The sequence below is a fragment of the Pithys albifrons genome, chromosome 3, assembly GCF_047495875.1.
Source record: "Pithys albifrons albifrons isolate INPA30051 chromosome 3, PitAlb_v1, whole genome shotgun sequence".
Taxonomy (NCBI): Eukaryota; Metazoa; Chordata; class Aves; order Passeriformes; family Thamnophilidae; genus Pithys; species Pithys albifrons.
This window is the reverse complement of record NC_092460.1, coordinates 24,124,215-24,140,521: the sequence shown is the minus strand read 5'-3', so window position 1 is coordinate 24,140,521 and position 16,307 is coordinate 24,124,215. Positions and strand designations below refer to the sequence as shown.

The 16,307-nt window shown below is 42.9% G+C and overlaps 1 protein-coding gene across 3 annotated transcripts in view; it reads left to right on the top strand.

The window, feature by feature from the left end:
• The first annotated feature begins 3,425 nt into the window (after nucleotides 1-3,425).
• CRY1 (cryptochrome circadian regulator 1) overlaps nucleotides 3,426-16,307 on the top strand; it is a 41,719-nt gene continuing 28,837 nt past the window's right edge. The window contains exon 1 of one of the 3 annotated variants that reach the window (XM_071551008.1): nucleotides 3,426-3,524. Coding sequence is in view for 1 of the 3 variants with exons in the window: in XM_071551007.1 (XP_071407108.1) it covers nucleotides 3,922-4,079 (158 nt within the window). In the remaining 2 variants the exon portion in view is untranslated. Of the gene's footprint in view, nucleotides 3,525-3,594; nucleotides 4,080-4,393; nucleotides 4,415-16,307 lie in introns of those variants that run through there. The other 2 variants (XM_071551007.1, XM_071551009.1) reach the window with 2 other exon arrangements.

The following is a 16,307-nucleotide window of genomic DNA, read 5'->3' as shown; positions in this document are numbered from 1 at the left end:
CTGAGTGCGGAGGCGGGACCGGGATCGGGATATGCTGAGTGCGGAGGCGGGACCAGCACCGGGCCGTGCCCCGCCCCGCCCGGTGCGGAGCCGGAACGGCCGCACCCGCGGGCCGGCACAGAAACACCCGGGGCTTCCCGTACTTGTTAAAGTAGGCTTTATTGGGACTAGAGAATGATACAGGAGATTGGATTAAAACAGCTTGAAAATGGATTAAAACAGCTTTCAAAGAGAATTAGTGGGGTAAATAGAAAAAAACCCCCCACTTTGACAATCGATCATTTCGAAATAATATGATAGCAAAGAATCAAACATCTTTAAAGTTAAACGACTTGAGTACCAGTGTTCCTATGGGAAGCAAATTATCCTTTTGATTCGGTGACAGTGACATGATGATGACAGGCTTGTCTTATATCAGTTATTTTTTTCCATATGATAACTGCCTTATTACAGATTAAACTCTTGGGTTTGTAGTGTTTTGCTGATGGCATTTTAGAACTGTCTAACACGGTTTTGAGCTGTGATGACAAGAAGCATCTTCCTCTACCTTATTTTTTTCCCCAGCTATATCTACTTTCTCTTCTAGAGTAATAACTTTGCAGTCACATAAATGATTTCTGGACTAGAAAGACTACACTTAGGGGTGTTTGGATTTTTAAGCTAACTCCAGGTCTGCACAATCACATCCTTCAGAGAGTGAAAATCACTACTGTTCTCTTTGGGAACACTTCTTTTCTCAGGCCCAGGCACTCTGTATCGCACCTGTGAAAAAGATCTAATGAAGAAGAGAACAGCTATCAAAAGAAACCGTGCTCCAGGAACCCAGCTTAGTCTTGGTCTCCTACTTAACAGCTGCTTCAAACACAGTTAACGTTTCTAAATATAATTGATAAAATGATGTTAAAAACATGTATCTAAAAACCTCTACTAGGTAATATGCAATGTATTGTATGTTTGCTGCTTTATGTTTTTGCTGCTTCATGCCTTCATGTTACCTTTTTCCCCTTCTAACTCCTCACTCTCTTGATTTTTGCTATCATGATCTGAGCTAAATTAGCAAATGTTAAAGAGAAGTTATCCACAGGAGAACACAGTAGTGAGGTTTACTTGTATGAATTTCTTGATTAACTGTGATTCTATTTTCTTTTCCAAGTAGCTCTTCCCTTGAGATCAGACATTTTAATTAATACGTGCTTCACCTTCCTTCCACTTGTAAATCAAGAACAAACTGTCTAGCATAGAAGGTATGACTGGAGCCAAACAGTGTTTTGACATAATGATATGCTAATGATATACTACCGTTGTTCTTTAGCCTGTAGCAATAAACAGCTTATAGAGTGATGGTTTTCATGGTTGTGGTTTGCTTATGAAGCCATAAGGTTTCTTGAGGAAGGGCTGCTTCCACCTCAGTATTCCTTCAAGGCAGATTGGTTGACACTGGACTTTACTGAGGGCCATCTTCAGTGTGCCAGCTTTGTGGGAAGCTAATAGGGAACACAGAGAGCATGAAATAATAGTTTAAAATTTTGAAATAAAAACTACATTGTGAGGTGACTTTCCTCAAAATAAGAAATCTACTTCTTTAATGTGCTCAAAAATTATAGAATTCAAATGAGTTTGATGGGCAGTGGTCATTAACTACCAACTTTTTTTTTTCTATTTTATTTTTTTGAAAATTACTTACCAAATATTTGGCATTTTTTAAGGATAAAAGCAAACAAAAAACAGGCAAGGAAGAATATACTTTGTATTAACTGAGAAAACGACGTTCAACTTTACAATGCCCCAATTACTCCAGCATGAGCTGTGGCAAGGGTATAGGACAGGATCCCATATGCTCTTTGACCAGAATGATGAGCTGTGGAACATAATATTCTACATACAACAAAGTAATAACTGAAAAACTCGTTATAATTTATGCTGTTGTTAAAGTCAGTGCTTAAGAACTGTTCTACACTTTTTAGAAAGGGATTCTTCATGGCTGGGTCCTTTGCTGCTAGCATATTGATCACTGATATTTTCAACCTCCTGAAAAGAGTCTGTGGCCAGGTGGGGGTTGGCCTCTTCTCCCAGGCAACCAGTGACAGGACAAATGGACAGGGTCTCCAGCTGCACCAGGGCAGGTTTGGGTTGGACATGAGGAAGAATTTCATCATGGAAAGAATTGTTAAACATTGGAACAAACTGGCCAGGGTGATGGTAGACCCACCATTCCTGGAAGTGTTGAAGAAATGACTGGACATGACATGTAGTGCCATGATCTGTTTGATGAGGAGGTGAATGGGTCAAAGGATGGACTTGATGATCTCAGAGGTCTTTTCCAACACTTATGATTCTGGGATTCTGTTACTCATTCAATGTGAGGAAAGAAAAACATGAAGAGAAACATATGACGCATGTGTCTCTTTTTGTTGACTTGCCAGATACTTTCTGTGTATCTTAGCAGAAAAAAATATTTTAAGAAAAGCTACAGTTCTTAAAGTACTTTTCTGGACTGGACTTCTGGAAGGCACGAAAGGTCAGTACTGCTGATTTCCGTCCTCTGTCTTTTATTTGAGACATTATTTCTAATGACACCACTCTTGCTGTTGCTACCCACTCATCTATGAACACCCTGTAGATTTGAGTTGCAATCCACAGGTGGTTTATTTTTAGATCTGCACCTAGAGCTGACCTATTAAGGCTTGAAATGGTTCTCCTGAGTCCTATCAAGTACGATGCCCCCATCAGCTGCTGGGTGTGCCCGTGTAACCCTGGAGCAGGTACAGGGAGACCTGCTGCGTGGGCAGCACACAGACGGTGGTTTGAGCTCTGCAATTAGAAGACGTGAGACATTCACCACTTATTAATAATGACTGTAGTGACAGTGCTAGAGACGTAACTCATCCTACTGCTCAGCAGCGGGTTTGGTGTGGCAGCATCGCACGGCTGAGCCGCTCCCTCTTGCTCAGGGGTTCTTGTGCAGCTCTTTTGCTTAACACCTCACGGCTGCAGTAGGCAGCGGCGAGATCCCGGCCCGCTGCACGGAATCACGGAATAGTTAGGGCTGGAAGGGACCTTTGGAGATCTTTCAGTCCAACAGATGCTCTCTACGCACACGCTTATATAAGCGCCCCGCCTATATTTCCCGCGGGATGGGATGGGATGGGATCGGGGGCACGGCCGGAGGGGGTGTGAGCGGGTGGTGTGTCAGTGGTGAGCAGGCGCGACCCCGCCGCGGTCGCGCGCGGGGCGTTATACATAACAGGGCGGCGGGCGCGCGCGCGCGTGCGTGCGCCTCCCGGCAGGAACGCGCGGGCCCGAGAGTGCCCCGCGGCCCCGTGCTCATCCGGGTCCCGCCGGGGGGGTGGCCCGGCGTCCCCGCCCCCGCCGCCGCTCGCCTGCCCTGCGCCGCCCCGGTGCGCGGTATTCCCGCCGGGATCGTGCGCTCCGCCGGCCGCGTCCCGCCCCGGTGAGCGCGCTGTGTCCCCCAGAGCCGCCGACAGACCCCGCCGCGCCGCCGGTACCGGACACACCGCAGAAACGTGAGGGCCCGGGGTCACGTGGGCGCGGCGCCGGCCAATGGGGGGCGGGGGGCGGGGCGGGGCGGCGGCGCGCCCCGCGGCCGGCGAAGTCACAGGGCGAGCGGCGCGGAGGCGGCGGGACACGGCACGGACGGCGTTTCCCGCGGGCAGGGCGCTCTCACCGCCGCGCAGCCACCGCCGCACGCAGCGCTCCGTCCCTTCGGACCCGCTCCCCCCGGCGTGGGGGCCCCTCGGGGTGATGCGTCCCCGCCGGGCGGCCGCTCCTGCCGTGTCCGCCGGGTCCTAGAACCGCCCGCAGCGAGGCCCCGCGGTCTGCCCGTCCGTGCTCGCCCGGCGCTGCCGGGCCATGAGCGGCCCCGCGGGCAGCGGCGGTTCCCGCTGAGCGCCCGCGCCCGGTATGGGGGTGAATGCTGTGCACTGGTTCCGCAAGGGGCTGCGGCTCCACGACAACCCGGCGCTGCGGGAATGCATCCAGGGCGCCGACACGGTGCGCTGCGTCTACATTCTAGACCCCTGGTTCGCCGGCTCCTCCAACGTGGGCATCAACAGGTGGCGGTGAGTGCGGGACTCCGCGGGGCCCTAATCCCGCGTTATGTATGCGGTCACGCTGCCTCCCCGCCATCCCCTCCCCTCCGCGCCCGATTGGGCCGCCGCCAGCGCCGTTTCCCTCGCCCTCCCGCCCGGCCGCGCCGCTGTTACGTATCCGGCCCAGGCCCGGCTCCTGCGGCCGTGCACGGGGCTCCGCGTTCGTTCCGCTCCCGAGGGCGCCGGTTCGGGGCCCGCCGCGGCCGCAGCTCGGAGCGGGGCTGCGGCCGAACAGGAAGCACCGTAGGGAGCCTTGCCCTGTGTCGGGACCTCTGGGCAGCCGGACCCCAGGGTGACTCTGAACTGTAAGAACTGTGATGCTGCTGGCTTAGCTCGAAAGTAATTTCTCGGAGTAGCGTTCCTGCAGGGGAGGGTGTCATAGAGTATCTTGAGTTGGAAGGGACCCACGAGGATCATAGAGTCCAGCTCCTGGCCCTGCAACGGGACAACCCCAGGAATTCCACTGAGATCGATGTCCAAACGTTTCTTGAACTCTGACAGATTTGGTATGCCCTGTCCCTTTCCGGAACATGCAGATCTCTCCCTACACCTTCAAGCCAATTGTAATCCTCCTGCTGAATATAGAAATGAAATTTACTGTGGAATTGTGACTGACGCTTGCACACTGAATGTGTGCCATAATGAGGCAGAGGTTAATGGGGCTTCTGTGCATGCTTGTCATGTGAGATTAGTTAAAACATCACTAAGGACCTGAAAATTGTTACCCTTTTAAAAGGGTTGATAACGCAGGACAGTTCGTGTGTCATCTGTCCATCCAGTGTCAGGAACTTGAAATGCTTGTGGACTTCGCCTGCCCAGACTGCAGTGCTGAGACGTTGCCTAATTATGGAACAAGCACAATGAAACTTGGCTTAACGTTACATCATAGAAGAATGACAGAGTTTAGATACGTTTCAGTTCACTTCAAAAAATCATTAAATAATTTACCAACAAGGTAACTTGCCTTTGGAGGTTTGTGGGGGTTTTCTCCACATTTTGAGAAGTTTTCCTTGTGGTCCTATTTCTGGTTTTCAGGAGATAGAAATTCTGAAAGTGCTTTTTGTGGAGTTTAACTTAATGGTTATTCCATTTTCACTGACAAAAATTAACATTCATACCTGTTAAGAATAATGATTGTTAGATAATTCCCTTATCTAAGATTCATGATACACCTTTCTTCTATAGCTACTTCTAAATTGTTTTTGTTTGGAAGGTGATAAGTTCTTTTGAATAACGTTTTGACTTCATAAAGAAGCTTAGAGGTCTTAGTTCTGTGGATGAAGCACGAACAGCTACTTATGTTTTAAAAGAATGTGGGCAATTGGCACAAGTCTTAAGTGTTAAGGAAATCACATGGCTTAAGAATACTTCATAATCTCTAATGTGCTTTGCAATTGAAGTGCTAAAGAGTTTTTGATTATATTTTCTGATCTAGTGAGCGAGAAACAAATGTGAACTTTGATTCTAGCAGAAGGAAGTTCATGTCTTGCGTGCTATTGCCCTGGTTCTTCAATGACTGTGGAATACGATCATTAGCTGGTACAGTCCCCGAGTACGTTTGTGTGTGATATTTTTGCTGGGTGGTTTACTTTAACAGTGTTCTAGACAACTAGTCCCTCCACTGCATTTTGCATTTGAAGAAAGCCACCTTATTTTAGTTGCTGGGTAGAGGGATGGAATTTTTTGGGTAGATTCCAACTCTCTTATCCAAAGCACTTCAGACTGTCTCCTGGGACTCAAGTACCTTCAAGGCACAGGCTGCCCATGGGTTTGAGTAGGAAATCTTGCTGCCTGCATAGCCTGATTTTGTGAGATCTTCAGGGTTTTTTCAAGTTTAAAAGTACAATAACTTTATAGACTAACTGGCTGCTTAAACTGTATGTTTATTACGATTGTTTTAATAAATTTGTATTTAAATCAATAGTTACTAGTTTAGTATGAATCCATTTTAGGTTCCAGTTGTTTGAGCTATTTTTAACCAGTGCAAACCACGCAATCACAGTATGTTTATACAAGGCTTATGATGCAGTTTTTTGGTTTGCCATTCTCATTTGACACCTGTAATTAATGATCAGGCATTTTATGTTCTTGGTCACTTGATGGCCGTAATCAAGCTAATTGCTTACATGCCTGTGGAGTAGGATGTTGAATTAGTCAAAAACATTTTATTTGAGACTAGGAGCAGAAGCCCTTCAGCATTAGGAACATGGGTCAAGTTTAATCTTCTGGTGGGAATTTACATTGGTCCTTTCTTAATTTGTGTTGTTTAACACCAAGAGTTGATGTTCTGGTTAGTTTATGGTCCTAATGCCCTGGGCAAAACTCTTCTCTTGTCGAGTGTGACTCACACGATGGATATGAGGAAAAATGGTGAAAGAACACAGGAAACCAGGAGGTTTGGGTTTGTGTAAGGGTATTGTCACTCTGCAGTGTCACAAGTTACACTTTATTTTAACAAATACGTCTTAAATCTGGCAAATAGCAACCTTTACTACATATGTGCTTTCTGATTAACTTTTTAAACAGTCATGTAACAATTGGGAACTAATATTTTTGTGTAATTGCACTATTGAGCAAGTGTAATTACTAAGCAGTCACATGGTCTTACTGACCTCCTTTCTCCTGGCATTCAGCCTACCTGTTCTAAATTCATGAATGCTACGTAACAAATGCCAGTGCCTCCCTCAACTCACTTTATGTTTTTTTCTTTTTGTTCAGTTTCTTCTTATTGCTCTTTTTTTTTTCAAGTTGTCACATAAATCAAGATGTGCTTTCGTTGAGACTTGTTTGTTCAATGTAATGAGCTCACAGCATTTTTCACAGATCAACACTTGAGAGAGAGAAGTTATTCAGTGCCATAAAAGTGGGGGAGAAATGGTGGAGGGAGATGCTAAATGGAAAATTGAGTTAACACTCTCTTAAGAAAGTTTTGTCAATTGCCATTAAACAGCTGGCACCAGAATCAGCCTGCACCTAATCATGTCAGCAGAGCAGACAAAGAGCGTAACTTGCATATTCCAACAAGGAATCGTTACCTATTTCTGAAAAAACGTGTCGGTTTGTGCTCACAGACTTTTCCATATTAAGGAGTGTGGGATCTCATGTTGAGCAAAATCACTTAGGAGAGGGTTTCATTTAGCCCTGGTTTAGTAGAATGTGGCAGTTGATCACAATACCTGAAAAGAAATGCAAACATTCTGTTAGTTGCTGCATAAGAATTTACTTTGGGTAATAATTTACTACTTTTAGTTTGTCTTTTTGAGTGTCTTTGATATGCTGGTTAAAACGCCGGTGGGCAGTGATTGATTTTATAAAGATGGATAGTGTAATCTTGCCAATCCTTGTATTTCTTTTTTTAATCATTCCTGAAGAGAACAAATTTCATTTTTAAAATAAGAGTAATAAAATTTATTTTGTATATCTGTTAGATTTTGTGAGAATGTTGATATGCTGAGAAGTGAGCTGCTGCTATTGTGGCAGATAGTGCTATTGATTTAGGAGAAAGAAAAGATGTGATTTTTTATTTTTTACACTTGTATTTCAAGCATTTTAAAAATGAAAACCTGAGCCAAAAAAACCCCAAACAGTTTTATTTCCAGGACAATCACTGCAATTTATGGAAATTGGAACCTGTTTAAAAAAAATAATACATCCTTCGGTAGTATCTATTTAATTTTGCTATTCTGTGCATCTGCTTTTGAAAATGTGCCTATAGTTTCAGCCTCTGTAAGTATGTTTAGTCTTATATGCTTGAATGGGGGACTGGTGGAGAAAGTTTGGCAACACAATCATTCTGCAAATAGTTTGTTTCATATCTGTACTTCAGGCAGGGAAAATTTGTGTATTATACTGTGTTAATTTTGGTGGCATGATTGGTATATAAAAAAGAATGCACTGAAATATTTATTATTTCCTTTGCTAAAGACACCCTTTACATTTGTTTTCATTGTGTAGCACTTAGGATGAAAATCTGTTTGATTTATGAAATATTTAACATCAAACCCACCAAAGGTGCCTTAGCGCTGCCTGCTCAGCTGGATAGGGAAGGGAAAATATGACAAGAAGGACAAGGAGAGGTCATTTAGCAATTGCCATCATGGGGAAAAAAAATTAATTTATCACCAATCAGATCAGAATAAGGTAATGAAAATTAAACTAAACTCTTAAAGCACCTTCCTCCCAGGTTCAACTTCCCTGCCATTTTCTCTGCCTGCTATTGCCCAACAACACAGGGATATGGGGAATGGGGGATTTGGTCAGTTTATCACATGTTGTCTTTGTTCCACCTTCCTCCTCAGAGGGAGGACCCCTCACACTCTTCCCGTGCTCCAGCATGAGATCCCTCCCAGGGAAGACAGTCCTCCACAAACTTCTCCAGCGTGAGTGCTTCCCATGGGTCGCAGTTCTTCATGAACTGCTCTGCCATAGATCCCTTCCATGGAGTGCCATCCTTAAGGATCTGACTGGTCCAGTGTTGGGTGCCCAAGTCCTGTCAGCAAACCTGCCCCAGCATGGGCTCCTCTCCCCACATGTCCTGCCAGGAGCCTGATCAGCAGTGGTTTTCCTGCAGGGTCACAGCCTCCCTTGAGCACGCACCTGCCCCAGTGTGGCATCCTCCATGGGCTGCAAGTGGATATTTGCTCCACCATGGACCTCCATGGGCTGCTGGGGAACAGCCTCCCCCACCATGGTCTTTACCATGGGCTGCAGTGGAATCTCAGCTCTGGAATACCTGCTCACCCTCCTCCCTCCCTGACCTGAGTGTCTGCAGAGTTGTTCCTGTACCACACTCTCACTGTGCCCTGGCTGCAATTGTTCCTCAGCAGTAACTGTTTCCTCTTTTTAAGTTTCCACAGAGGTGCTACCTTGGCCAGCAGCAGGTCTGTCTGGCCCTGGCCCAGGAAGACCTGGGGGCAGTTTCCAGAGCTTCTCACAGAAGTCACCCTTGTGACCCCCTGCCACCAAAACCTGGCAATGCAAACGCAATAGAGCCTATCATACACTTTAATGAGTAGCTTCAACTTAGTGCAGCGTGTGCCACTTGGGGCACTGTTGTCCAACCAGCCCACTACATTGAGGGTGAATAATCTGTAAAAATTCTGTAGCTTGTTTTCAGAAATTGCGTGTTGAGATGGAGCGTCTGCAGTTCAGCGATTCCCTCTATAATTCGTGTTATATGATCGAGTCCTGTGATTTCCAGAGTACGTCACTGCAGCGCTGACGTGTGTCCTCATGGGTTTAATCCTGCACTGTTGATGAAAGGGTTGGTTCCACCCTTTTATGATGGCATACAGCCCTGTGGTGAGCCAGTTCAGCTCATCAATCTGTCCAAAAGAGATTAATTACCAGTTTTGGTGGGATTAGCTCTGTGGCAGATTGTGCCAGCAAAAAGGTCACAGTAGCAGTGGTGAAGAGACAAAGAGTGGGAAGGGCAGGTACCATTTCTTGCAGTGGCAGTTTAGTTTTGGGCCATACTACGTGGCCATGTATGTAACTGTGGCCTGCATTGCTCATGTGTGTAGTAACCTCAGGGTGTGTTTTGGAAGAGGTTTATTGGTTTCTTCTGTGGTTTGCCATTTGCTGACACCTTTCGAAGTTACATTCTTGAAAATAAGTATTGGCCTTTTACTGTGTTAGGGAAAAGGCACAATTTATTTTTTGTCAATCTGTCAGAATGTGAGAAATAAACCTGCTGGCTGAGAAATTGCACTGTCCTTGTTTCCTTCTTTTGGTGATTGATCTTGTATCACCACATTTTGTAATGTAAGTATTATTAAATTGGACTAGAAAACTACACTGGTTAGTCTGAAGGGAGCAGGTGGTACTGCAAATCCAATTTTATACTATGTGTTCAGTAAGTTGTTTTTTCCAAACTGAAGTTACTACAGGACAGAAAAATTCTAGTCAGCATTTATACAATTCAGTTTTTGACTGCAAAACTGATCTTGAAGGAATATTAATTCCTAAGGTAAGATGTTTGGAGGTTTTAGACACTGGTTTTGTATCACTGATTTCCAGGTTTGTGCATCTCAAGAGAAGATCTGGGTGGAGTGTTTTTGATATGTAAGAGTAGTGGGTGGACTTTGAGTGCCAAGGGAGAAATGTAGTTTTGAAACAAATCCATAGTATTATTTCATTCTTCTTTCTCTTGAGACCAGTAATCTACTTTTATTTTATCTAAGTATCAATAGACTGCATTCTTTATTTGAGTAGGTTGGGGTGATCTGTCTGCAACTTACAGTGTTACTGCTCTGGTCACAAAAGAGAAGGGTGATCACCCCCAAGAAACACCATCTGTGGTGACTGCAAAAGCAACTGGTTTTAGGCAGTCAAGAATGCAGAATTTTATTTTTTTTTCATTTCCTAAACTGATCAGTGTAGCAGCCTCAATGAATTCTGCAACAGTTCTTCAAAGCAAATTATTTTATATCTTATCATTCTCTTTTGGCCATTTTAATGCAATGAAATATATTGTCTTCCAGATGACTTTGTTCCTACCAATGGAAGCTACACTTTAAACATATTATGCAAATATTGCAGAAAAGCCTGTTTATCATTGTGTACTGCCTGAACTTTTTAGTTTCTGACAGTGTATCTACAGATTGGAAGCCCTTATTTTCAAAAGTGCTTTTTTTCCATACTCTGTCTCAGTGCCTGGCAGGTTTTCAGGTTAGTTATATAACCTGTGATAGGATGAAGGTCAAGCTGCCAGCAAAGTCAGCCATTTTTTCAGTGTAGAAGTCAAACTAAAATCTGTGATGTATTAATTTGCATATTGAAAGAAACTCTTTTCTTTAGGGAATCTTGTGACCTTCCCATAGTCACCTAAAAAGGCAAAAGTGAGCTTGAGCATGAATTAGTTGTGTAAGTAGTGTGAGAGTAAGTGGCTTTGTGTTCCTTGGGCTTAGTAATTTGCATATCACATTTTAGCAGATTTAGTAGCTGTACGTTTGGTTATCTCTAGGAAAGGACTGGGTTTGATTACCAGGGTAAGAACTTCATGGTATTCTGGTGCAATACATTTCACTTAAGTTTTTCAGAACTCTTAATTTAATGTGGAGCAGGGTTAATTTTTGTGCTCTGTGTACTTGTGGCTTTCACATTCTTTGCAATCTGGGTCAGGAGGTGAACTGCAATGTTCTTCTAACCCAGGAGCCTGCATTTGTTTTTCAGGTCACCATAAAGCATTTGCTTTCTTTACTTGGGAGTTTTGTGGGCCTAAATGTTTCTGGAAAGGGCAGATCAATATTTCAGTTTCAAGTGTGTAAGTGGAGATAGCTGTGGCAAAAGTCTGTGTGTGTGTCTGTACTTTAGGAGCAGTTACAAATCCAGAGCATGCCAATTACTAGTGGAGATAATAAAAATGAACAGGTAAGCTTTGTTAGCATGAGTTTAGACAGTAGCTGAGCTTCAGTGAACAGAACTTCCTAAAACAGCATATTTTTTAAAAATTCTGTTACTTTTATTTTTTAATTTATTTTTTTTTAAAATTTCATTAGTATTTGAAAGATCTGAAATTTGATGCTGGTAAACCTGGGTAGAAAATAAGAATTTCAAAATACTCGGGGTTTCAGAAGTAAATTCCGGTGTCAAACTGTTGCTTATAATCTCTTCGAAAAGTGCTAATGCAACAAGTTTCCAGCAATAAAACAAAACCTATTCAGATTATCAGAGATGGAGACATTTCTTACTGTTGGACACTGCTTAGGATGTGTCCTACAAAGATAATTTCTGTGTTGACAGGCTTGTTATGCATTGCTTCCTCCTGCAACTAAACTAGAGAAGTTTTCTGGACCTGCTTTAGAAATTTACTTTGTCTGTGTTTCCTAATTTGTAGGAAAACATTTCCTTTTCACTCACATGCATTTCTTCTCTAACATCTCTAAGAATTTTTGTGGCTCTTTCACAGACATGAAAAGTCATAGCTATAAAATTCTTCCCTCTAAGTTTATTCTTTCAGAACACAAACCCTTTTCCCTTCAAAATGAAAACCAAAAAATTCTGTTTAAGCTCAAATGAGGAAGTTGTGAAGTGTGAATGAATACCTGTTAGAATCTTCAGTGATGGAAGTGAAATGTCTACAGCACAGATGACTTAGGATCAATTCCAGTAAGGAAAACTTGGATTTTTCTATCTGTTATCAGTCCAAAGTGTAAAATCCATGACCTAGGAAATGCTTTATTTTTTATAATAAAGAACTCGTGAGTTCAGTGCTTGCAGGTTTGGGGGTTTTTTTGTGTTTCTCAGTGACAGTTTTCTCCTGACCTTGTAGGTGGAGGGTGAACTATTGAGGGGGACAGAGCAAAGGGGGGCAAATTAGTGGTTTAAAGAAATAGGAGGCCTTTAGAAAGAGGAATAAACAAACAGGTAACTTGTTCATGTAGGCTGCTTGTTGCTTCCTGCCTTCTGTACTTCCTAAAGCATGATCATGGTCTGCCTGGTTACAAGTTTGCCATGCACTAAAGATACAGAACACCATGACAAGCTTTATCTGAGTTTCACAATCTGAGCAGTTCTGAGGTACTGGAGAGGCGTACAGAGAGTTGAGATGACATTTTACAGAGCAGCTGGCATTGAAAATAGTTAATGATTTGATTTCCAAGATACTGGAGTCATTGAAGAATGGAGTAAATGTTGCCTTTCCTGTGTTCTCTTGTGAGTTTCCTCTGAGTTGAAATTTTCTGCCTGTAAATTCTGTGGCATCAAGTGATTTTTTTCCTTTTTTTTTTCTTCATATATTCTAGAGAATAAGCAATAAACAAGCTCTCTTTATTTCTCTAGGAGTCTTAAAGTAGAAGAAAACATTCCAGCTTTTAGCAGAGATTACCTGCTGTTTTTTGCTTTTCCCCTCTCATGGGAAAAGCATGACTCTACATCTGTGAAACTGAGACATGCATTTAAAAGAAAATATTCTACAGAGTCATTTTTGCCATCTAGGTTTTAGAATGGTCTTGACTGGGGAGAAGGATGCATTTCAATGTTGTTCTTTGTTTTTGTGAGTCTTGCTATTAGTGAACTCCAGAAGTCTAACCCATCCAAGTCTTAATGAGGGTGATCTAGCAAAGGATGGCATCTGAATTATTTGTTTTATTTGTGTTGCCTAGGGATAATTCCTGTCACTTTCCATTGTTATTTTTCAGTAGATGACAGGCTTAATAAAGTCTAGTTTACTGTGCTTTAGCTGTTTCTTTTTGGATAGCATGGCACAGTGTATCCCTAATCCTGTGAACCCTTCTTTAAATGACTTGCTATGAGACACTTTTTTTCTCTCCAGCATACTCTTTCATTGATATGACTTGGAAGCATCTGCTAATGTGTAGTTTCTTCAGTTTATGACAAAAGAAAAAGTTGTAAATTGTTGTGATGTTGATAATTCAGCTTTAATTGTGGTATATTTCCCCCTTTTATTTCAAGGCTTTCATAATCTATATAAAATTAGTTTTGATTATGTAGTATAGTGTTTTTCATTTGATTGAAGTTTCCTTTCTGTAAGCAACTTGCCAGTAAATACTCTGGTGAGAAGTACTTTTTTCGTCAGTAGTGTATTTTTCACAGAATCACAGACTATTCTGAGTTGGAAGGGACCCACAAGGATCATCGAGTCCAACTCTTAAGTCAGTGGCCCATATGGGGGATTGAACCCATGACCTTGGCATTATTACAACCAAGTTTTAACCAACTGAAGAAAACTGTGAGTTTGTGGGGGAAAATGTGCACCTCCCTATTTTTACATTTTAGAATTTGTCTTTCTGCATTCTTTGAAATATAAAACCCTCCAACCTGCCTTTTGCAGTGCCAACACTGAAATACTGTGTTCGTTTTCCAAGGTAAAGTTCTTCAATGCTGCACTTGCTACAAATTTTACTCCCATTCTTTACTACTTCCATATGAGACAGCACAATGGAGTTTGCGTTTTTGGTGCTGGAGGTCATACTTTCAAATTGAGAAGTGTTACTAGTTATGTGTTGTTCTTGCAGCAGCCTTTCCTGTTTTTTCATAACAATACAGGTTTTTTTCTTCTACTAGACCTTCTTTCTTCCAGAATCCTACCTTTGCAGTTCCTGCTCTGTGGCTTGTCAAGTGCAGTGATAAAGTGAAAAATAATTTTTAGGGGTGTTGGGTGGATGTTTTTATATTCTATTTGAAGAGTATGAGATTTTCAGAAACAGTATCTCAATATATATAATTTGTTCCCAAGTCAAAGTGTGGGGGAAATTCCAAAAATTATTCCATCAGCTGCACCATATTGTTACCAAGTGCAGTGTTTTTCCTGCCGAGCTTAGAAGTTTTAAGAAGATATAAAGTAAAGTAACTTTTGGACAGCTTTTCTGTATGTTCTTTGTTTTTCTGCTTCCATCCTGTGGGCTGTATCTGTCAGAATCTGTTGACTGGAGTTTTGATTAGGGTGTAGTAAATGGTAATGCCCAGCTTGCCTTTTCTTGGAACGAGTTGTCTTTTGCATGGCAGTGTTGGTGTTCTTGTGTCCCAGCTTTGACCTCGAATGGAAGCTTTTGAACTTGGATAAATTAATCAAAAACACTTAAGTACAAGTCAGTGTGACTGATGTTTGAAGCCTTGCAGGCTTATTTCTACAGAGATAATTATTTCCTTTACAAGATACAGTTCAATGAAAACTTGCATTGTGGATCTTCTTTTCTTTGTCATAAGGCTATGGTCATTTACAGCAACTATAAACAGGAAATCATGTAATTGTCAACATTTCTTTCTGGATTTGTGTGGTACCTTTATTATCTCCCCTCTCCAGTCCATGCAGGTTTAAATAGGGTTTAAAAACCTGTTAGGTTTACCTGCCCTTCATCAGCCTTTTTCATTTATGCAGATTTAATTATTTAGACCTGTAATAAAGGATCGGGTCCATTAGCTTGTCTTGGCTGGTGGTGCTGGAGCAGCCTGTTTGTGCCCAAGTTTGATGCCAGCTGTTGACTGTGGCAGGGGACACGCTGTTCACAAGCTGCTGCTCCTTTTCGCACCTTTCCTTTCCATTCTTTATCAGTTCCTCCAGCTTTGAGCACTGGTTGGTACTTTTTGAACTCTGAGCACATATTCAGTTTCACTTAACCTTTAGCCGCCAACGCTTCTAAATATGACACAGAGGAGCAGACCCAACCTGCTGCCTGTACCTGCTCACATGAAGCCTCTCTCTGTCCCAGTTAGGAATAAAGTTCAGCTGCGGTGCGGGAATCCTCTCGGAGCAGCTGCACAGGGAAGGAAAATTCGTCTCTTACTATAACAGTTACATATAACTGGAAAAGTAGGTCATTGTGGCAGGGAGTAGTCCAAACAGCCGCCTGGTTGCTGCAGCAACGACCTACTTTACGAAACTATATTTGTTGATTCATATTGAAACACACTCCTTAAAAGTGCTATAAGGAAACGATCAGGTTATGAGCTATGTAACAATGCAAGCTACAGGCTTTGTGGACTCCCCCTGCTCTCCTGCTCTCCCCCACCCTCCCCTCTCTCTTTGGTCTTGCCTCTTGATGTTGGTTTGATGTTGGGGGATTAAAGTAAATAAGGTTTGTTTATATTCAGTTTGGCCACTAGTGGGGAACATCTCATTTTGCTTGAAGGTTCTGCATAGTCATAATGTTTATCATTGCTGATTAAGTTTCCAGAGTTCAGAGACTACGAGTCTTGCCCTATCAATTTTGTCTATAGAAATAAGTTTGGAGTTAAAACAACAGGGAAAAGCCCCTTTTCTTAAAAATCTTTCTTGGGCACTGGAACAGGCTTCCCAGGGAAGTGGTCAAGCACCAAGCCTGCCAGGGTTCAAGGAGCACTTGCATAACACTCTTGGGCACATGGTGTGATTCCTGGGGCTGTCCTGAGCAGAGCCAGGGGTTGGACTCGGAGATCCAGGGAGGTCCCTTCCAGCTGAGGGCATTCTATGATACTACCAGTATTTTCTGGAATGCCAACAGTTTCTGTTGCTATTCAGCTCTGCTTATTTTAACTACTTTGTTTCCAACAAAGTTTATTCACTTTCAGGAAGATGGGCTTGGTGCCTGTGCCCTCCCCACCCCTTTTTGTTTTTTATGTTTTTTAGATTGGCAGTGTTCCTGTCTGCATCTTCTGTTTGGCTGTTAATTCTGATTCTGGAACAAGCAAACTGGAAAAAATACAGTGATTCTGTGTAGAATGATGTTCTCCAGTTGTCTACCTTTATTTTTTCAACAA